We start from the raw sequence: 23475 nt of genomic DNA, 5'->3' as shown, positions 1-23475 counted from the left end.
ATTGTTAAATCCAAACTGGCAGCATTACTTGTTTGTGCTTTTGCAAGAGACCACCTCATTAAAAACCAAACAAACAAAAAATGATCCATGAAACTAGGTCGCAGTCTGGGATCTGACTTGTTTAGCTTGGATCATAACAAAAGTGAATGGGCACTGACAACATTCTGGCAATGGTACAGTAGATTTTCCTCCAGAACTTGCCGCACCCCTAGCCAAGCTGTTCAAATGTAGTTACAACACTGGCATCTACTCAACAATGTGGAAAATTGCCCAGGTATGTCCTGTACACAAAAAGCAGAGCTAAAGGGGAGGTGACGGCCTAGTGGTATTATCGCTGGACTGTTAATCCAGACATTCAGGTAAAGTTCTGGGGACCTGGATTTGATTTCCATCACGGCAGATGATGCAATTTGAATTCAGTAAAAATCTGGAATTAAGAGTCCAATGACCATGAATTCATTGCTTACTGTAAGAAAAATCCCACCCGTAATGTCCATTACGGAAGGAAACTGCCATTCTTACCTGGTCTGGCCTATTCCAGACCCATAGCAATGTGGTTGACAGACTCTTCTGGGCAGTTAGGGACAGGCAATACATACTGGCCAGTCAGAGATTCTACATTGCTTGAATTAATAATGAAAAGAGCGGTCTTGTGTCACAGAGGGTATTGTCCCTGCCTCTGAGCCAGGCATTCCTGATTCAAGTCCCACACCAGGACTACTTGGCAAAGAAAGAAGCATTCACAATGTTGAGTATCAACTTGTAAATTTTCCTGACACATACCGACAGCAGGTGGTAAGAGTGGGAGATTCCTGGTCAGGATGTGATGGAAATAACTTGGGAGCATCTGCCATTACTATCCACAGGCTGCAGTGAACATGTGAAGTGTATTTGCCATGGTAACCTAGACTCCAAGGAGGCTGAGAGTGGTTGGTTCATTGGCTGGATGGTCGGAGTGGGATCAGATAGGTGCCAACACTTCAGGGTTTGGTGCCTGTTCCAGCAGGGGTCGACTCAGGATCCATGGTAGAGGTCATGGTAATGTGTGTGTCAAGAGCATTTTGGGAGGTCAGATTCCAAGGGAAATGCAGTAGCAGGATATGATGTGGCAATAATGGTGACTGGGCTCAAAGCATTGGTCATGGATATTCCTGGATGCAACGCGTTGAGGAAAGATGAGCGCTCCAAAGATCAGTGTGAGGGTCACTTCTAATGATCATTCACCTTCTGGAATTTGGAATCTAGAACCATCATTTCTAAATTTGCAGATGATACCAATTTAGGTGGATAGAAGAAGGTTGCAAAATTCACAGGAGAATATTAATACATTTACAGAATGACCATGTAATTAGGAAATGAAGTTCAAAAGACATGAAGGGTCTAGGCCCGAAACGTCAGCCTTTCTGCTCCTATGATGCTGCTTGGCCTGCTGTGTTCATCCAGCCCTGCACCTTGTTGTCTCGGATTCTCCAGCATCTGCAGTTCCTACTATTTCTGATTCAACAGAGGTAGTATGTTTGGTAGGAAAAATAAGGACACTGAATGCTTGGAATGTTAGTGGGAGAAGAGGAACAAAGGGATCTTAGAGTACAAATCACTAAAAGTTGCACCGAAAATTAGCAAGCCCTTTAAAAAAAGAACAATGCTTCACTTCAAGAGGCATAGAATTGGAAAATAAAATAATTATGCTAAATCTATATCAAACCTTGGTTAGACCACACTTAGAAAAATGTCTTCAGTTCTGGCCACTATTTTATAGAAACAATATAGGAGAGTCCCTACATGGTGCAGAGATTTACCAGGATGATGTCAGAAATGTGTAGGTATACACATCACCAAAAGGATTAGCAAACTGGGTCTTTTCTCCCTTGAGGAAGATTAATGGGTGACCTAATAGAGATTTGTAACATTCTGGACAACTTTGATACAGAGAATGCTTCCTTATAGAATCCCTACAGTGTGGGGACAGATGATTCAGCCCAACAAATCCACACCAACTCTCTGACAAGCATCCCAACCAGACTCACTCACCTATGCTATCCCTGTAACCCTGCATTTGCATTTCCAATAGCTAACCCACACATCCCTGGACACTACAGGTAATTTAGCACAGCCAATCTACCTAACCTGCACATCTTTGGACCGTGGCAGGAAACCAGAGCAAACCCATGCAGACATGGGGAGAATGTGCAAACTCCACACAGATAGCCACCCAAGGCTGGGAATTGAACTGTGGTTCCTGGTGCTGCAAGGCAGCAGTGCTAACCACTGAGCCACCATTCCTCTTGTGGGAAAGAGCATAACTAATGGCCAACCTACACAACTCTAAAGGAGAAATTTAAGAATATTACTCCTCTTCTAGAAAACGAGAGCAGATCACAAGCCTGCTCCAACTTGCTCTGTCAATCAATATGATTATGACTGGCACGTGAAACTATAAATAGGGGGCATAGCCTCAAAATAAAGGGCAGCAAATTTAGGACTGAGTTGAGGAGGAACTTCTTCACCCAAAGGGTTGTGAATCTGTGGACTTCCCTGTGCAGTGAAGCAGTTGAGGCTATCTTGTTGAATGATTTTAAGGCAAAGATAGATAGATTTTTGAACAGTGAAGGAATTAAGGGTTATGGAGTGCGAGTGGATAAGTGGAGCTAAGTCTACGAAGAGATCAGGCTCAAGGGACAAAATGGCCTATGCCTGCTCCTATTTCTTATGTTCTTATGACTGATCTACCTCGGTTCCATTTCCTGCCCACTCCCTGTATCCCTCAAGTCTGTGTAAAACTAATGATCTGTCTATCTCAGCTCTAAGTATGTTCAATAGCACAGCATCCAATAACCCTCTGAGGATAAGCCTTTAGATAAGAAATTTCTCCTTATCTCAGTCCTTAATGGAAGCCTAATCTTCAGTGTCCCCCTCACGTCCCTTCATGATCCTGCATGCTTCAATAAGATGACCTCTCGTTCTCAAAACGCCAGAGAATATGGGCCCAATTTATTCAGCCTCTTCATCACAGGAAAACTCGCTTGTCCCAGAGACCAATCCTGTGAATCTTTACTGTGTTGCTTCTAAGGCAAATATTTCTCTGTTTCCTCCTCACAACTTACATTCCCAATTAGTTTGGATTGGCAGCCAACTGAAATACATTAGTCTCTGTTGAAGACATTTAAATAGATTAGAAAATAATCAAGGCCTCAAATCTGGTGGCAGTCTACTAATCATAGTCCAAAAATGCTCCATTTCTCTCAATCTCTGCTTCCTTTCTGTTGACCCATCCTCTCTCCTTGCAGTTCTGTTTCGCAGCTCATGGTAGAGTTCTGTTATCAAAGGCTGTGAATGATTATTTTCCTGCAGTTAATGCAAAAGACATATTTTTGGAAAATAACATGATCATGAAAAGAGTTGTAGGAACTAGAAGGAAGCTGGGAGCCTGTAAGGCGTAGAAGGCAGTTCTTTTGCCTGAGGATTCCCAAATTGGCTCTGTGTCTTTGAACTTTTATTCTATCCTTTTTTTTTCAGGACACTGGCTGTGGCCAGGACAGCTCAGAGTCAGTCCCCTGAACTTAGGAGATTTTAAGTCCCCTAGATATGTCTTTTTAATTTTTTTTGTGACCCCCAAACTGCTGCTACACAGCAGTAATGCTTATTTTCCCCCCACAGCACTCATGTTATATGTAAGTGCAGCAACTCAGTAAAAACACCGCTGTGCAAATAATTTTATTCGATATTTCTCTTTGAACTTTAATTCAGATGGGGAGTGTGCCTATGTCAATGGTTTCTCTCAGAGATGTAATCTAATGATGCATATTTACACATTTGCAGTTTTAACTGAATCTTATCAAATGGCAAATTCTATGTTAGGTTGCCACCTAGTGTCATACCTTTAAAAGGCACCCTACCATCATCACATTGAACAACACTAATGGAGGCCATTTAGCCCATCAAATCAATGCTGGCTATTTTGGAGAGCAATCCAGTTAGCCCATTCCCCTTGACATTCCCATACCTTTGTCATGTTTTTCCCCTTCAAGTATCAACTATCCACTTCCTACTGAAAGCAAATAGCCAACCTGCACCTGCCACCATAGCAAGCAGTGCATTCCAAATCCTAGCCTAAAAGGTTTTTTGTCATACTACATCTGATTAATTTGTCAATCTTAATATTGTGCCCTTACTCATTAATCCTTCAGCCATTAGAAACACTGCTTTTCCAGTGTAAGCATCTTGCTGTATCGGGACATGTCGCTGTGAAGTCTAAGGTCCAGCAGGGATAGTCTGAGATAATATATTGAGAGCTGCAAACCATCATTGTTGGAGATGTCATCTTTCAGATATTAAACAAAGCTCCTACCTGATAGGGCAGGCAGATATAAAAGATCTTGGACTACCTTTCAATGAAGAGCGGGGACATTCTCTTTAGTGCCCAGCCGAATACTATTTTCCCCCAAACCACCAATCTTGAGTGGGAAAAAAAAATGCAATCATTATCTTGTTACTGAAACTGGGACTTTGCTGCACCACCTCCTACATTAAACAATGACAACTTTTTTAAAGTATTCAATTGACAATAAAAGCATTTTGGGATATTCCCATGATGTGAAAGATACAACACAAATGAATTTCTTTTTCTCATCCAGAGGTCCTGTATTATTAGCAAAGTGTTTGGCAGCTAAACAAACAATATTCTTGGTATTTGACTGTCATGATGAATCACTGTTTATTGTCTTGTAACTGAAAGCATCAAGCTCTGCATGTTCTCTGCAATGCTCTCATCTCATTTGCATTTGTTCCAAGACAACATAACTGCCCACACCTAAACTGCCAAACTGTCTCTTCCCTACATCCACAATTGCAGCTCATTGAATGTTCCTGCAGTACATAAGCAGAGAAATACACTGCATATGAAACAATGGTCAAATTTAGGTTAGTGCAGAAGACATCAAGTTTGCGAAAGCAAAACTTCAGCAGTGGACCAACATTACAGGCACAAGGTCAGAAATCTATAACCTTGAGCATTTTTAGAAACATGAGGAAAAGTTGATTAAATTTCACCACAGTTCCACGAGACATCTGCATCACAATATCTGGCAACTTGGCATCAGTGAAGCACCAAAGTAACAATTGCATCATGGCATCAGTACGATTAACTCTTGCTACTTCAAGTTTTTTGGAGGGATATGGGCCAGGAGCAGGCAGGTGAGACTAGTTTAATTTGGGATTATGTTGGGCATTGACTGGTTGAACTGAAGGGTCTGTTTCTGTGCTGTAGGATTCTATCACTATGTATAGACCAACTTGGTGCTGTAGTGGAAGGCTTTAAAGTCATTTTGAATGAGTGAGTCAACATGGGCACATGCCCATACATTTTATCTGTATCTTGTGAAATCAGGTGACTAGAATTAGCTAGGATGCCTCTTGTTGTGAAATCTGTACATTCTAGGTTCCACCATTGCAGAGTGAATGCTTTAATTCGAACCACAGAAAAATCATTTGAAGGTGGAGGTTTGCCATTGTGCCAACCTCGCAAGTAAAATGTAACTCTAGGTTCTGTCTGGATCCTTTATCTCATTTTAATTAACAAGCATGATCATCCTCATGTTGGATTATGAAAACAACACAGCAGCAGTTATCCTTGGCCACTGTTACCTGTGTGAGGGCACACCTGCTGTTGCTCTAATGGTTGGCATTGTCTTGGCAATATTGAGGCACAGCTGAATTCTCTTTCCTGCTGTCTTTCACATTTTAAAAACAACCAAAATAATTAAATGAAAACTTTATTATGGGAAAATATACGAAACAGGATAATCTAATACAAGGCATGCTGTGTGGTCCAAGAAAACAGCAAGAGCAACACAGATCAAGGCAGCAGCTGTAGCTATGGCTCCACGAGTTAAAACGTCTTTCTCTGATGGCTCTGTCTCTGAAGTGGTTTCGAAAAATCACCAAAATTGCATGTTCAAATCCTGAAAAAGGAGGAAATGAAAACAACAGTATTAGATCGAGCCATTAGCTGATCCTTTTCCCCAGTCTTTGGGGACAAACCTCTTTTGCTGAGCTAAAATGAACACTGCATGTCAGCATTATGCTCTTCAAGGCTAGGGATGGCATTGATTACAGTCAATGTTAAGAGGAGTGAATCTGTTCTGCATATACTTCCAAACTTTGTCAAGGTAACTTCAGCGCAGGTTACATAGAAATTTTCCTTAATCTCTGAAGAGGATTGAATTCAATAGAGTGGGAGAAATGCAAAAAAAGAGCTTCACCCTGATTATCTCTTGTTGTATTTAAATGTCCAATGCAAGTTTGAGATTGTCCAGTTGCATAGGGATGGCATTTTCCCAATCTCCCTGTAATCTTTGAATGAACATGTCCAGTAACGTTGAAGCATGTACAGCACAGGAAGACTCCACTCAGCCTAACAGATTTATGTTCCTCACAGACTTCCTCCCACTCTTTACTCCAGGTCAATCCACTAGCATATTCTTCTATTGCTGTGTCTTTCACATTTCCTGCATTACATTAGTAATGATGCTTCAACAGTCACTTATTAGATTTACAGCAGGTTGTTATGAAAGTTGCTATATTGATGCAAGTCTGTCTTTTCTTATAAGTATTTATTTAGCTTCATTTAAATTGCTCAAGGATAGTAAAGAGGTAGAAAACAGTCTCTAAAGAGGAGTGAGCTGTTTTAAATTGGAAAAAAATGATGGGTGCAGTAAAAGGTGCTTTGAATTTTTACCGTGCCAGGTGTGAAGTGGACTTGGCCATAGTAATATTGACACTATTAGGTATCTCCAACACCAGTAAAGACAGACAGCTGTGAAACCCCTGTAGAACTTGCTCAAAAGACCCACAGGTGACTAATAAAGTAAGGCCAAAGAGGTGCTGGGCCAGTGGTGGCTGTGCCAGGTGGGAGATCAGAGCAGTGTCTGGTTCTGTGGCACAGAAAGATGGTACAGCATACTTACTGTGCATTCTTCAACTCAAGAACGGATATCACCAACTGCACGTCTTTTGAAGAAAAAAAAAAATCAAACTGTTAAAATGGTGACTCACTTTAGATGTTTGAACCATGAGTGTCAGGAGTTTGGAGATGGCGCAGGGGGAATAATCGAGGCTGGGAAGACTTAGCAGATCTAATGAGAACTGTAGTACTAGTCCACAAGCAGCCTGGTTATTTGACTCCTATTTCACTGATTAAGGATGATAGATTTAACCACATTAATTTCAGTTATCTGGCCACTGCTACTATCACAGGGAACTATCAAGACATGTATTTGTCTCCCCTTCACCTGAAGGCATACAGGTAATGACCTCTGGGCTAAGAATGAGTAATAAACTCTGGCCTAACCAGCAACACCCTCATCCCGTGAATGAATAAAAACAAATGTTGATTCTTAAGGTGACAAGATTCTATGTGCAGTGTGCTAACTGCGTAACTATTACTCAGCAGCCCGGGTAGTTAATCCTAGTTGACCCTAACCAACACACACATCCTTAATCTCTGGGGAAGGCCCAAAGACATCAATTCCCAATTCTGACAAAGTGACAGATGACCCTGGTTTCTGTCTGTACAGATGCTGACTGATGTGCTAAACATTTCCAAACCTTCCCATTTCTATTGGAGTAAAAATACTTCTGAGGAGGGGTCTAGGCCCAAAACGTCAGCATTCCTGCTCCTCTGATGCTGCTTGGCCTGCTGTGTTCATCCAGCTCTACACCTTGTTATCTCAGATTCTCCAGCATCGGCAGTTCCTACTATCTCTGGAGTAAAAATACCTCTTATTTCTAACACTTCAAAAAGCATCAGAGTTCTTGTGAGCCTCTCCCCGCCCACTTTCAGCAAAAATCCCTCAGCTCCTGCCTGAGACCAGCTGTGGCAGATTAAACATGGATTTCCAAAAGAAAAAAAGGTGAGAGAAACAGACTAGGCCCCCTGTCCTGCTCACCAGAGAAGAGAAACAGAGACAGATCCACGGAGCTGGGTTTAAACAACACCAAACTCACATTTGCCTTCCAGGTTGATATCACACAAAAGCCGGGGCCTGAAGTGGGTTGTTTTTCAGATCAAGTTTCCCTCCTTTCTTGGCCTGATACTTGGGTAGATTTTTAATGAAAGGTCCCGACTACCCAGTCCTGATGGTGGGGTGCACAAAAATTGGCAAAATCCAGGCCTATGTCTCCGTTCCTTCCAACAATACATCCATTTCTTCTTAAGTAGCAACTGGAGCATGACACAACATGTGTCCAATGTCACCTTGTAATTTAAAACACAGGACACCTTTGATCACGACCTGCAGGTTTTCTGCTTCCACTTATGTTTTATGATGGACTTCCAAACATTATACATCTATGATGTGTGTATCAGCACTGTCTGCAAAGGCTGTTGAGTAACATTCTGTGAGGTGTTGCATTTCTTTTGCTTGTATATGGTAATATAACAGTCACTGCCCATCCCTGAGTGGCTTGACTCCATTAAGAATGTTGGACTAGGTCACATGTAGGCCAGTAAAGTGCCAGATTGGACTGAAGGCGTTTTCCCAGCAAATCAGCAGCATTTGTGACAATTACTGTATTTTAATCCACAAACAGCCAGATTTATAGAATGCTATTTCACAAACTAAGGGTGATAGATTTAAGCTCATTAATTCAGGGTTACCAGACCACTACTACAGTCACGAGGCTACATTACCATATGGTAATAGAAAATTGACACATTCTGTCTCCAACTACAATAATTAACAAACAAGTTTCATATTGGTCTAAAATGAAGAAGCATGTCAGCATTATGCTCTTCCAGACTAGGGGTAGTTGAAATTTACTTGATGCTGCACTGAGCCTCTGTGTGGCACTGGAAGTGTCTGGCTTACTTATTGATTCGGTTTGGGAAGTATGGAGATTAGCATCACTGGAGGAGGAGTTCAGGAGCTGTGGAGGTGGCAAGTCTCACGTCCTATCCCTGACTGTCATAGGGAAAGCTACAATTGAGGAAGAGGGCTGGGGAAAGCTCCTATCATCAGGGGAGGCTGTTTGGAAGGGCCTTGAGGGGGTAAAAATAATGTAGAGGCACTACGTGCCCCATGCTCCAGCCAGACGTGGAGTCGGCAGAATCTTACAACTCCTAGGCAGAAACAGAACCATTCAACAAGCTACGTAAGAAAGGAAGAACTGGGAACCTGGTGTGTTCTACTTGTCTGATGAATCCGTTGTTTAGAACAATAGCAATCATTATCGATTGTTCTATTGATCAGGATGAGCTATGCTCCAGGTTGGCTGCTTTGGACACTGACCATTCAGATTGACTGATTATTTAGCCGATGAGGCCACGCTCTGGTGAGTGCTAATTGCAATCCCGTCTCCCAGGCCCTAGCTGCAGCGTTAACTGCAGTGTTTCAACCTCATCTCTAACACTACCACCACAGCCGAGACGAGGCCACTGATATGGGAGAAATTAGACCCAGACCCTTTCTTGCGTGCACGTGTCAGTGTCACAGATGAACTGCAGGGGGAAACCCTCATGCAGTCATGAAACAAATATTCTGGGTTCACATCTTGAATTCCATCACATCAGTAGTCTCTAACGTTTCATTGTCAGTTTACTCCAATGAGGGCATGCATTTACTGTTCCAACAAAAACATTTACAAAACAATTGAAGTAAAATAGGAAAGAAATATCAATTCTTGAGAACAGTCCCAGTTTCATAAAATGCTTACACCATAAATTTTACACCAAGGATTGGAGACCATTCCACATGCAAATCACTAGAACTGAAAACAGCACCTGGGCACAAATACATATCCACATTCTACCAGTGCTAGGATATAAAGCCCAAACCACAAATTGCTGGAAAATCTCAGAAGGTCTGGCAGCATCTATGCAGAGATGAACAGAGTTAATGTTTTGGGTCCAGTGACTCTTCTTCAAAACTGCCAATCCTGCTGATGTTTTCCAGCAATTTCAATTTTTGTTTCTGATTTCCAGCATCTGCAGTTCTCTGGGTTTTTTTTTGACTAAGATACAGAGGTTCATCACAGGAAGGTGATGAACATACTTATGTCCAGGGATGTGCATGTTTGGTGAACTAAACATAGTAAATGCAGACTTTTGGGTACTGGGAGGGGTGCTCTTCAGAGGGTTGGTACAGACTTGTTGGGCCAAATGGCCTTTTTCCACACTATAATTCTAAAAATGAAAAGTGTTATTGGGCGATGATACACTGCAGCCCCTGCAGAGTCCATTGGTCCCTGAAAACCCCAAGATCACCTCTACCCTTTCTGGGGGAGTAAAGTATCTCAAGCTATTCTGAAGAGGAGCAGGAGTTCTCCTCGTATCCATGTCAATAATTATCTTCTGACCAACATCACGTTATCTGGTCTTTACCCCATTACTGTTTAAGGGAGCTTGCTGTACACAAACTGAATGTTTCCCTACATTGCAGCAGTGACTACAGTTCAAAAATGCATTCAATGCAGTATTGCTAAGATGCCCTAGGATAACTGAAATGTAGAAGGGGAGGAGTGGCCTTGTGGTATTATCGCTAGACTATTAATCCAGAGACCCTGGTAATATTCTGGAGATCCAAGTTCATATCCTGCTATGGCAGACGGTAGAATCGAAATTCCAGATTTCTTTTTAAAAATCAAATTAAGAGTCTAATGGTGGTTGTGAACCATTGTTAATTGTTGGAAAGACTCATCTGGTTCACTAATCTCTTTTAGTGAACACATGACATAGAGATGCCGGTGTTGGATGGGAGTGGATAAGTCAGAAATCACACAACAACAGGTTCTCGTCCAACAGGTTTATTTGAAATCACAAGCTTTCGGAGCACTGCTCCTTCTTCAGGTGAAATGCTCCGAAAGCTTGTGATTTCAAATCAACCCGGTGGACTATAACCCAGTGTCATGTGATTTCTGACTTTAGGGAAATAAATTTGCCGTCTTTACCAGTTCTGGCCAACATGTGACTCCATACCCATGACAATGTGGTTAACTTTTAATTGCCCTCAATCAATTAGAGATGAGTAATAAATGCTGGCCTAGAAGGTGACGCTAACATGGATGAATAAAAAAAACATATAAATGCAAGTGTTTATATCTAAAATCTTCATTCATAGAATGGCACCATCATAGGCATGGCCAGCATTTATTGGTCATTCCCAATGGCTCCCAATGGATAACAGGTGATGTGGTGAGCCACTGCTTAAATCATTGTGGCCCATGTGACTTAGGTGCACCATACTACTCTTAGGTAGGGAATTCCAGTAGTTGGACCCAGCAACAGTGAAGAAATAACTATATATTTCCAAGTTTGGATAGTGTGTGGCTTGGAGGGAAACTTGCTGGTGTGGTGTTCCCATGTATTTGCTGGCCTTGTCTTTCTACATGGTAAAGATGTTTGGTTTAGAAAGTGCTGTTGAAGGAGAGTTGACAAATTGCTATAGTGCATTTGCAGGTTGCACACAGTGCTGCCACTGTGTATCTGCCAGTGGGAGGGAGTGAATATTTAAGATGGTACATGGGATGCTGATGAAATGTACTGCTTTGTCCTGGATGGCAAGAGTTCTTCAAGTATTATTGAAGCTATGCTCATCCACATGAGTTAAGAATATTCCATTACATTTCTGACTGGTGCCTCATGGTGGGGAAATGGCTTTGGGGGTTCAGAGGTGAGTAACTCACTATTCTTATATTACTGTGGCTGGTCCAGTTCATTTACCAGTCAATGCCAGTCCCCATATAGTAAGGGATTTAACAACAAGAATCAAGGGGAGGTGGTTAGACTCTCACTACGTGTCACCTGATGGCACAAATTTTACTTGCCACCAATTAGCCCAAGCCTGGATGCTCACATCTTACTTCATGTGGGTATGGACTGTTTCATTGTCCAGGACACAGCCCTGAGAAACTGCTGTAATAATATCTTAGGCATCGAGCATCGCAACCATTTTCCTTCGTGCTAGGTATGAGAGTGAAGATTCTCTCTCCCAACATCCCCAATTCCCACCAACTTAAAACCTGCCATACTCAGTCAAATGTTGTCATAATGTCAAAGATTGTCAGTCACATGCACCAAGGATACTGAAACTCATGTTCCCATGGACTAACAAATATCTTAAGTTGCCGATTCGAACAGACCTTGGTACTTTGAATATTTAACTGTCAATGAGCTAACAGCAGCACGAATTTTCCAAACTTGTTGATTCTCAAAATCTGAATACAACAAAGTAGGAAACAATTTAAATGTTCATGGGCTTAAAGACGTGATTTAATTTGAGGGCACTGAGAGGTTTCACATCTGGATGAATGAACTCAAGTAATCTAAGTAGCTTTCCTGATTTGTATTTGATCTGGTAATAAGTAGCGGCCTGGCTGACTTGCCTCTTTGCTCATTTTAGTGCAACAATTGCAGAAAAGATAAATATGGGACGAGGGATGCGTGGAATCAGACAGAACACTAACTCCACCCACTACTGGACATGGCAGTAACTCCACCCCTCCATCTGGATGATCAGGAATTAGCTCACTGCCTGCAGTAAGCCTACCTGTGGTACTCACCCTTTCTTGTTCCTGGGTTTCAGCTCTTCTGCAGCATTACGCAGGAAGATGTAATTCTTCTTCTGTGGGTTGAAATATTCATGACCCTGAAAAAAAAAACGCTCAAATGTTTTTTGTGACCAATTAAATTCTAGTGACGGCAAAGTCAAAATACAAGCACAATCTCTGGTCACAGCTATGACATTATATTAACCTCTTCCCTCACTTTATCAACAACAGAAGCCAGGGATTTGCAAACATGTGTCCACCTGTGGGAATTCTGTTATGCAATCACCTAGTAACTGTCCACAGATTTGTCTTTTCAGACCACATGCTACAGGGCTTATCTGAGCATTTCTTGAATTTTAAAGGGATAATGCTCTATTTAATTGAGTCTACCTTAGCATTAAACAGTACAACCACACTCTGTGCTTCAAGAGCAACAACTCAAGATCTCAGCTAGCAATCTATTCCCATATTGTGCACTAATGAGATTAATATATGATGCCACCACAAGTTGAAGTATAAATTAAATTATGGAAAATAATATGTTTTTTTTTTAAATTAGTCCTAATCAGGGATTAACAAAAGACTAAAACGACATCAAGACACAGTTTGGACTTAATCCTTCTGACTAAATATTATGAAGGACACTAAATCAGACATGATATTGCCTCCAACTTCTGTAAATGCAAAATGTGCTGAGAAGAGTTTTGGGCCCGCACACCACTTTTGAAATTCATAATGTTATTCCCAGTTTGGATTAAAATTCACCAATTTGGTGGGGGGGTAGGTTAGAAGGTGCAGGTGCTTGGCACATCTCTGGTTGTCCAGTTCACATTTCTCACAGCAGGAATCAAGTTATATGTCAATCACTGTATTCCAATTCAGTGCCATCCAGAATATTCAGATCGACATGCTTAGGCAAAGACACATGGTATCAATCACTACAGTACACAGTGAAAGCTGTGTGAAACTTCATCAATACATCAGCCAATTTCTTCAGTTGAGTAACTGGTGTTGGGTTTGCTTCCTGGTATATGCAGGGCTAGCTGAACCCAGACTGAAACAGAATTAACCTCATTGGATAGAGAACAGGAGTCCCATTTGTTCAGCAACTTCTACTCTGTATGTTCTGGAATCAGATGAGAACAATGTAGTTTCTGAGCCACTCCCAACCACAGACATGTAACTTGCCAACATTCAAACCTATAGCTTGCATGTTTCACTGTGCACGATAACTATGGAATTTAATCACAACAAAAAAATCTACAATAAAAAGTGGAGCTGGAGACAAACTAGTGGAGAACAAAAATATATTTCCAGCAAGTATTAGGATGGTAGATTGATTGATTGATCAATTTAGAATGAATTTGGCAATAGAATGCAGGAAAGTGTTCCCTACAGATAGTAGATTTTATTAAAAGAGCACCCACTACAGCAGCCAGCTCTTTCACAGCTATAAGAGAGTACGCCCAGATACTACCACAGCAGTAAGAAAGCCTCTTAACTGAGCTAGTTCTTTTCACAGGTGATGGGGATAACACTCCCTCCTGGAACCAGCTCTTGCCACAGCTGTCCCGAGAAAACTAAAGGCGTGATTTTTGCATGACCAAAAGTTCCATTGTCTTTATTTATGACCATTACTCAGGTATCTATGCAGAGAGCAGGACACTTGCACTTACCTTTGACCAGTCATAACTTGACGAATAGGCAAAGATGTTTCCATTATTATTGAAGCAGCAGGCAGCTATTTGCTGGTCAAGCTGTTCTGAGGTTTTGAGCTTAGTGCGAGCATCTTTGTCCCAAAAACTGAACCTGCCGTCGGATCCTACAGTGGCCAGAGTGCCATGGAGAGGATGGAATGCAATTCCATTCACCTGGGAGAAGTGGAAATAGAGGAGATTTTTAAATGACATGCTGGAGAAATGGGCAGCACATTCTTTAACAAATCACTGCTCACAACTCAGCACTGAGGTTTTCTTGAATATGAACAGCTTCTACAATAAATTAAAGGTGAATTTGGACCTTAAGCTAGTATTTTACAGCAACGCTGTTCGAGATGTTAGGCATATGTAGTTAATTTTTATTTACTAAATCAGAAATAAAAAGTAATAAACATGATCATTGTACAAGCATGAATTGTCCTTCTGTATTTCAATCTTGTGCTTTTTCTTAATTGTAAAAACATAAGATAAAAGACAGAATTTTTATTATTGTAACGCTATAAGCCCTTGGTTACTGAACGTGGACAGAAACTTATTAAAATGACCACATGCATGAAGTTTGCTTACCTGCGCTGAATGCGTCTATAAAGATATTTTCTACTAAAATTAGTGCTTTGGTGAACACAGATTAGCACTGGCACATTCCTGCTGGACAACATCATTTTCAGCATGCTAAGTTGGGCCTGCAGCTGTGGGTTACACTGCCAGCTCTCTGAGCAGTGACTATGAAGCAATGTGCTAACATATATGCCTCTCTTACAAACACATCAGTACAGTGCATTGTTAAATTGTTGAGTAAGTTACAGCATCAGATTAGCACCAACATGTCTCCTGTTCTATATTAACATAGAGATACACCTCAAATTGCAGATCAAGATATGGTATTATTTATCCTTGGGTCTTAAACTCAACAAACAGTTATTCAATCATAAGAATCAAAAGGAAAATCCTAAGTAATTAACCCAAGCTCAACCAAAGCTGTACAAAAGCAAAATAGTGTGGATTCTGGAAAGTAGAAATAAAATGTTAGTAATGCTCAGCAGGTTAGACTGCATTTATGAAGAGAGAAACAAGGTTAATGTTTCAGATTGACGACTTTTTATATAAACAAGAAAAAGTTAGAGATTAACTGGTTTTAACAAGCACAGATGCAGGGATAGTGCAGAGGATTGGTGAGAGTTGAAAAGTCTGTGATAAGGTGGAAGCTGGAGAGATTACATGACAAAAGTGACGATCATGCAAGGCAAAACGGGATGACAATGGGGACATAAAACAAAAAGTGGGTCTAGAGGAGGTGATAATGCTAAATCATGATTCACAGCTATTCGCCTCCCGAAAAATTGGGAGCAATGATTATCTGAAATTGTTGAACCCAGTGTTGAGTCTGGCAGCTTGTAAAGCTCTTAATCAAAAGAGTATGGTAAAATGTTCCCATGGCTTACACTTGACCATTGGTGGAACAGTGGAGATGTTCACAAAGCTAGCACTAAACTTTCCTTTGGTTTTTCCTTTGGAGACTAGATTGTGAGCAACAAGCAAGAATGTACCATGCTGAAAGGAATATAACTTTTTTTTCACCTGATAACAGCATTTGGAGACTAGGAACAGTGGGGATGAAGCAAGTCAAAGGACAGATGTTGCATTTGCATGCTTACACAGGGCAATGCTGTGGGAAGGGTAAAGGCCATTGGATGAAATTGAAACGTGAACAAGGGTGTCACAGAAGAAATTATTCCTTTCAAATGCTGAAAGGAGGGAAACAAAGATTTGATGGTGCTGGCTTTATGTTGTAAGTGATAGTGAAGGCAGAGCTTGTCATTTTAATTCTCTCCATCAATCCTAGCCCTGTCCTTGGCCTCCTACATAGATCCAATGAATGTGAAAAGTGATTCAAGGAACAGTACATCCTCTTTCCTTTATGAACTTTACAGACTTACAATCCAGCTCCAGATCCTGACCATTGTTCCCATTTTTATCAGACAGCCAGTGCTTGTAATTCTTGTACCTTGCTTCTGACTTATTACCGTACCTGTTTCCTTTACATCATTATCCCATTTGTCATTGTTAGGGATGTCCATGACAGAACAGCAAAAAATGGCCGACAAAAGCCCCAACAAGCTTTACAGTACATGTTTAACAGAAATTATCAAGTGTGAGAAACACTTATTTAATGTATTCTCAGCACAGGGGACAATAGCTGTCTGTTTCCTCAGTAAGACTGGATGTGCAACATTCTTTGCCTATCCTAAAGATAAGAACATTTCCTACCAATTAGTTGTTTCTCTTAAAATTTCTCTAATCAAATCAGTTATAATACTACAAGTAGGTTTTAATTAAGATTCTTCAATATAATCATAGATATAGATTCCAAAGTGTTACAGAAAGATATATACATATAAATCACTAAAAATATTAGAAAGAAAGGTTTAAAAACTAATTACAAGGGACCTCCCTTATCTCATTATAATCCTAGTTGAGAGATAAAAGGTCATTGGTAGTCACAGAGAGTTCAGTTTCTCACAGACCAAAAGGGCCCATTCAGATCACAGCAACAAACGATTACTATTATAGAGTGACGTACTGGAAACCCAATCGTAGTTGAACAACCCAGTACTAATTAACCAAAAGTATACGGGGGTGGGAGTATCTGCCACCATGTTAATGTTACAAGAAAAATGTATAAAAGACAATTCACTTGTTTTAAAATTAGACTGTCGTTGATTTTCTTCCAATCTGAGCTGAAGATTAAGGGGGTAACTGAACCCTCATGTCGATGCCAGATTTGGGATAGTCTTTGGCCTCTCCCTGCATTGTACTGGTGGATGCTTGAAATAAATTACCACGTGCCCAAATTCTGCTGTCTCCTGAAAATGTATTACCTCCGTGAACTTGCTCTTACAGCCATTTAAGCTCTCCAGCCTTATATCCTATCACAGACCTTCTCCTTTCATCTTTTCTCCTCTTCTCTCCATACTTGCTTGAAATTTGTTACACCTCTGAGTGTTTCCGCATTTGGATGAAGGGTCATTGACCTGACACATTAACTTTATTTCTCTATCCACGTGCTGAGCATTTTCAGCCTTTTCTGCTTTGATTGAAATTACATGTGAAATCAGAGGGCATGTTTGTGGATGCATTACAATGGCAGGGAAACACGAAATAGATGAGATCTGGTGTGCAGCTAGCACTGGGAATGATGTACCAGATGACCACTTCCTGTGCTGAAATCTGTTGTGAGAGATCAGGTTGTATAGACTGGAAACTAAGTGCTTTAATTTTTTAAATTTCAGGCCCAACTCCCAATCTCCTTACTTGATCCTAAATCCATGGGAAAAAAGTAGTAGGTAATTAGGTGTACAATTAATGATTACACTGATAACATGGCTAGACTAAATGTTCACCGTCAGTACTCACAGCGTAAATATCCTGAGGCCCAGATGTATTGGTCGTTCCATTCGATCGGTGGCATTTGAAAGTGAAGTTATCTTTTGCACTATTTAAAACAAAACATTGTTAAGCAGTTTGTTAAAGCATCACATCGAAGAAACGAGGAATTGGCCAAAAACTAAGAATACTTACGGGTTGGGAGGGTTTATATAATGAATGGCCACTCGCCCCTCAATGCTTCCAAGTGCAAATCCTGTTGGCTTGTTCTGTTTATCTTTGAAGATGGCAACACAGCGATGCTGAGAAAGATGGTTTGAAAGAAGTTGAGGATGTGAGCTTTGCAATATGAATCCAATAGATTACATACCTATCACTAGCCACATTTATTTCAATCATGGACACAGGGAGGAGTGGCATTGTCTGTTTAATCCCCATCATTCACTGTACCACCTGAACCACTATAGTTCCTGGGGTGAAGTTACTCCTAAAGCACTATTAGACAGTGAGTTCCAAACTTTCACCTGATAGATTTTAAAACGTACATTTCCAAGGAAGGAACAAGTGAGAGACTTAGGAGAAAAATGGGGGGAGGGGACTGATAGTGTTCTCAGGAGTCTGTTTGTGCAGGTTTGAGGTTATGGCATTAGAAAATACTATTGAAGAAACCTTAGTGACTTGGGTTGGGAATAGATGACAGTGAGAGATATTTTAGAAATAAACAATCCAATTGTTTTCATGACAATTTGGACTAATCATTTGGCCTAATTAGCTCATCCTGCACTGGATAGTAACGATGATGGACTGTAAAAGCTTCGAGGGAAGGAATGGAAGTATAACCAACTCCTGATCTGTCTCCAGTAAAAGGACTGCAACTTGGGTCAGGATAGGTGTGGATTCCCCAGAGTCACATACTATGTTTAAGTTTTGCCATCCAAGCTCACAGATGAAGATGGCCCAATTTGGTAAATTATTTTATAATCAATTATCATCACTGTAGGGTTGACTCTTATTTATTCCCCTAGAGATTTATATTGTAATACATAGGTGCACTTACTGAAGATATTCAAGAGACTCAATCATATGGCAAATTACTCCAACTGAATTGCCTCTGATGTTTTTTTAAAAAAGGGGACAGATGTTACAGATAAGAGTCTAGGTTGACTGGAAACGATGAATAGCTAAAAATAAACATGGGGGAATTGTAGAAACCAGAAACTCTAAATAACAAAGAGAAGCTGTTGAAAACAGCAACAAGAGCACTGGCCATATGTGGACTTGTGCAACAGTCTACATTAATCATAGAACGACGTATTTCCTGCTGTTGAAATGGTTCCCTTTATCCAGCAGTCAGCTGCAGCCGGCATTGTACCTGATGCTTGAGAGGAGAGTCTATCCTCTTGAATTCAGAAGGCTGGTTCTCGAGCTGATAGACTATCAGTCCTCTCTCTGCAGTGGCAACCACTGCCATTGGATACAACTGTCATTTAAAAAGAGAGTGATGGCAAAAGTAAGGAATCTTGCATGACCATTTACGTGAATAACAGAACAAAGCTAAAACAAAGAAAACCATTGTGTGTCATATTTCTCTGCCCCAATCCACTAATCCTTTCCTATCATACGGAATGGAAACCGGGTATTCTAACAGCACTCTGTATAATACATAGTAGAGATTAATTATCGCATAAAAATGTATTAGTCTCAAATTTTTGAAATATTTTCATAATTTATTAACTACAAATACAAATTTTAATTGCTCCATCTCATTGTTAAAGGCACATATGATGAGCGAAGAATTTTGTAAAAAGCCTCGATTATATTAGCTTCCAAATACCACTACTTCAGAAAGAATGTCTGGAATTAGTTAATTAGTTTCATTAACTAATTACTTAACAACTAGCCTGAAATTAATAAGGTGCATATCGTCCCCGATACAGTTTAAATTCATGTTCCTGGAAACAAGGGTAATTGGACACAATACAACGCAGCTTCACAGCTGATCAGTTGGCCTGTCTCAGTCCGATTGAATCCTGGTTTGTCATTCAGTGGGCTGTTAAAGGAGAGTGTGTTGCCCTCAACACCTCCTTACAAGATATGATCCCATGAACATAAGTATTATATTGGATGAACCATTCTACCGACTGTTTTGAAGATGGGTTATGGCAATGGAAAGCACGTTTATGTCGTAGCTGATAAATCAATGAACCCATCTATTTTCCCACTACTTCACACGTTCGCAGGGCAAGAATATGAAGATACAACATAAACAATGGTTTACCGATATTTTGTTCCTGTTCAGTCTATTATTCCAGGTTAAGCAAATTATTATTAATTTGTGGGGTCAGGGTGAGTGAGTAGCACTCGTGTTTGCTTCATGGATCGATCACCAGCGATCTCACATGGCAGTTCCAACAAGACCCTACATAGGTGTTGTTACAATACAGCTACCTACCACGTCAGCACAGTAACATCTCTCTGGCAGTTGCAATGTCAGCATGGGATTTGGAGAACGTGTGTCCCAGAACTGAAATACAAGTTGAGCAATTAACATCCTTGTTCTACTATGCGCTGTTCACCATCTAAAGATATGAGCTCAAAATCAATTTAACATTGCTGCCTGTTTCCCAAACATGTATCAGACAAATAGTTTTCTAGTTTTACCCTAGATGTTAAGTTGGCCAATTTCAGGCAAGGCCTCACAGTTGAACTTTTTACAACTGTCTTCAGTATCCACTGCACTCACGTCTCAGTTACTGCTAAAACAGAAAATCAAAAGAAGCCTACCTATAATACTTGCAGGCTGCTGCTTCTGGACAGGGGCAATAGGTGAATGGAAACACCAATGGAAACACCAATAGGTGAATGGAAACACCAATGGAAACACCAATAGGTGAATGGAAACACCAATGGAAACACCAATAGGTGAATGGAAACACCAATGCTTCCAAGTTCCCCCTGTCACATAACAACCCAGTTCCTTCACTGCTGCCGTATCAAAATTCTACAACTCCCTCATTAACAGTGATTTTACAACATTGTCTGCAGCAATTCAAGAACACAGCCCATCATCACCTTCTAAAAGGCAACTTGTCATGACAGCCCAATCTCACGGATATTGCTTTTACACGTCAAAGCAGTCAAATCACATACTCCTTTGCTTTGTATAACAGAATGGACAACACTTACAAGGTGAATATCAACACAAACAGTGCATTCATACCTTCAATGTCTTGTCCCAGCTTCCTGTCATTACGCAACTGTAGTTAGGTGCTTTGATCCAGTGAACAGTTTTAATGGGAGCGTCGTGCTGTGGTTCAAATATACGTTATTACTAAGCTGTACTGCTTAGAGGACTCAAATATTTAGGATTTTTCCTGATACCATGCAGCCTATTTTTTGACCGTCCTCTTTTAACAAACTACAGTCCTATTTGACCAGGTTCCATTAAAAATAAAACAGGCTGTCTTTGGAAGACTCTGATGTTTTGTTACAGAACACTCCAACTTTTAATGAAAGGTGCTGGGTTTCCCAGTTGTTGTACAGAGATATGGGATGAGGCCGTTCAGTTCTGCTGTACCACTCAATTAGATCACGTCAACTCCATTTACCCACCTTTGATCCATATCCCTTGATACCCTCAACTAACAGAATTCTATCAATAAAATAAAAGCAAAATACTGCAGATGCTGCAGTAAACAAAGTACTGTAAATAAACCAAAGAACTGCGGATGCTGGAAACGTGAAGCAAAAACAGAAATTGCAGGAAAAGTTCAGCAGGTCTGGCAGCAGTGGAGAGAGAAAGCAGAGTTAATGTTTTGGGTCCAGTGATCCATCTGCAAAGTTCTAAAAAAGGATCGTGGGATTTGAAACGTTAGCTCTGTTTCTCTCCACAGACGTCGCCAGACCTGCTGAAGTACTGTAAATACTCTTGGCTATAGCTGTGGAACGAGAAACAAGAATAAAAATTTTAGGTCAAATAGAACAATTTTAATCTCAAAAATTTTAATTCCTCCTTTTGGAATAGTGGTTCAGAATTCTATGATCATTTGTCTGAATCAGTGCTCCCTGACTTCACTCCCGAATAGGCTGGACCTCATCTTACAAACGTTCCCCACCAAAAGAAAGTTGTTTTGTACCAACCCTTTATAAATTTAAATTACATGACTGTATTATCCACAGTCTTTTAAACTCAAGGGAACACATGCCAGTTTATGCAACTTATACTTCATTAAACCCTCCAAATGCATTGGAAATTGCCAGTGGTAAATTGTGAACATCAATCTGTGCAATGATACTCCACAGCTACAGATGCTCACCTTTTGTTAATATATGTGAATTGACATCTCTCAAACACAGGATGTACAGTCTAGTTCGTGACTGATCACCAGTGTAGTAGTCATTCACACTTGCAGACTTGTATAATTTTGAAAGAAATATAACAAAATCCATAAGTGAGAAAAGGGCCCTAACCTGTTTGATTCCCATTTGTTCAGAGTACACTTGCAAGTACCATACTTTCCACTTACTTGTGCAATCTGTATTGCCTGGTTGCTGTTGAGGTCCCACATCTTTGCAGTTTTATCACATGATGCTGTGATCACTTTGCTCCCATCCTTTAAGGATACAAAGCTGTATTACTGTTCACGGATAAATGCAGGCCCACACTGTAAATGTGAACACTTCATACAGACTGTATGAAACAAAAGTATATCATGGCACAGTTTGAATAAACCCTCTGAATCATTGTATATTAAACTTCATTAAAGCTATTTTGGTGCATTTCATTCTTGTGTATCATGTTCAAAAGCTCCTTCTGTAACGAGTTGGTGCTACTTCCTAAGGGCTGCTGGCCAATGACAGTACCATCATCTTTAAATGCTATTCAGTCAAAACCTTGAAACCACCCCCTGCTAACACTGAGGTGTACTTTAGCTTTATATACTATAGGCCCACCTCCTCTTTCACAAGAGCAACAATAAGTAGAAAACAAATGCCAGCCAGCCCTTTAAAGATAGCAGTGCCAGTAGGTAAGGTCATGAAATCAGTTATCAGGACTCTGCCTGGGATACTGTCCCATGTCATGGAGATCTACAGCATGTAGATATGCCCTTCGGCCCATCACATCATGCGAGTCAAAAACAAGCACCTAACTATTCTAATTCCATTTTCCAGCACTTAGCCCATAATCTTGTATGCCTTGGCATCGTAAGTGAACATCCAAGTACTTCTTCAAAGTTGTGAGGTTCTCTGCCCCTACCACCCTTATAGGCAGATTGCCACCAACATCTAGGTGAAAATCTTTTTCCTCATTGGAGGAGCCAAAGTAACAAAAGGAACCAGGGAGAGAATGTAGCCCATTCCAGTTTGGTATACCATCCAATTCCGGTTTGAACAACTACAACTTCTTAGCTTCAGAGTCAGGGTGTAGTCCAATTCACACTGAAATTCTTTACCTGACTCTGTATTCCTTGACCTAAAAAGGTAAGAAAAAGTACACCGAATTTCCTACTTTCATTACCGATCTTTTGAGAAACACAGTACAAAACAAAGTGAATTTGTGACCATGAATATTTAACAGACATACATCACTCCAACAGACATCCAGCACTGGACCCGTATGCATCTGCTGGGCCTTTGGAACAGTCTGTCCGCTGTCTTGAATCTCCCAGCAACGTACCTTCAAAAGTAAAAACAAAGTTTTCACAATGGTGCACAAATAGAAAAGTAGTATTAATGAACTAACAATTTGACTAACGGTATCATTCACACAAACAGAAACCCCAAGACTACTGAGAAATTTACATGAAAGGACGCAACTGCATCAGTGAGC

At 40.6% G+C, this 23475-nt stretch overlaps 1 protein-coding gene across 2 annotated transcripts in view; it reads right to left on the bottom strand.

Moving 5' to 3' along the window:
- Window positions 1–5755: 5755 nt before the first annotated feature.
- rae1 (ribonucleic acid export 1) overlaps window positions 5756–23475 on the bottom strand; it is a 32706-nt gene continuing 14986 nt past the window's right edge. Inside the window, exons 4-14 of one of the 2 annotated variants that reach the window (XM_048608215.1) lie at window positions 23230–23322; window positions 22172–22258; window positions 20866–20952; window positions 20098–20169; window positions 19018–19125; window positions 17841–17947; window positions 17676–17754; window positions 14220–14414; window positions 12556–12641; window positions 6966–7008; window positions 5756–5960 (exon numbers count right to left, since the gene is read on the bottom strand). In XM_048608215.1, the coding sequence (XP_048464172.1) occupies window positions 6981–7008; window positions 12556–12641; window positions 14220–14414; window positions 17676–17754; window positions 17841–17947; window positions 19018–19125; window positions 20098–20169; window positions 20866–20952; window positions 22172–22258; window positions 23230–23322 (942 nt within the window). In that variant the 3' untranslated portion in view covers window positions 5756–5960; window positions 6966–6980. The remainder of the gene's footprint in view (window positions 5961–6965; window positions 7009–12555; window positions 12642–14219; window positions 14415–17675; window positions 17755–17840; window positions 17948–19017; window positions 19126–20097; window positions 20170–20865; window positions 20953–22171; window positions 22259–23229; window positions 23323–23475) is intronic. The other variant, XM_020512295.2, reaches the window with a different exon arrangement.

The sequence above is a fragment of the Rhincodon typus genome, chromosome 19 (genome assembly GCF_021869965.1).
Source record: "Rhincodon typus isolate 14 chromosome 19, sRhiTyp1.1, whole genome shotgun sequence".
NCBI classification, from domain to species: domain Eukaryota; kingdom Metazoa; phylum Chordata; class Chondrichthyes; order Orectolobiformes; family Rhincodontidae; genus Rhincodon; species Rhincodon typus.
The sequence above is the reverse complement of the archived record's forward strand: the minus strand, read 5'-3'. Positions and strand labels throughout refer to the sequence as shown.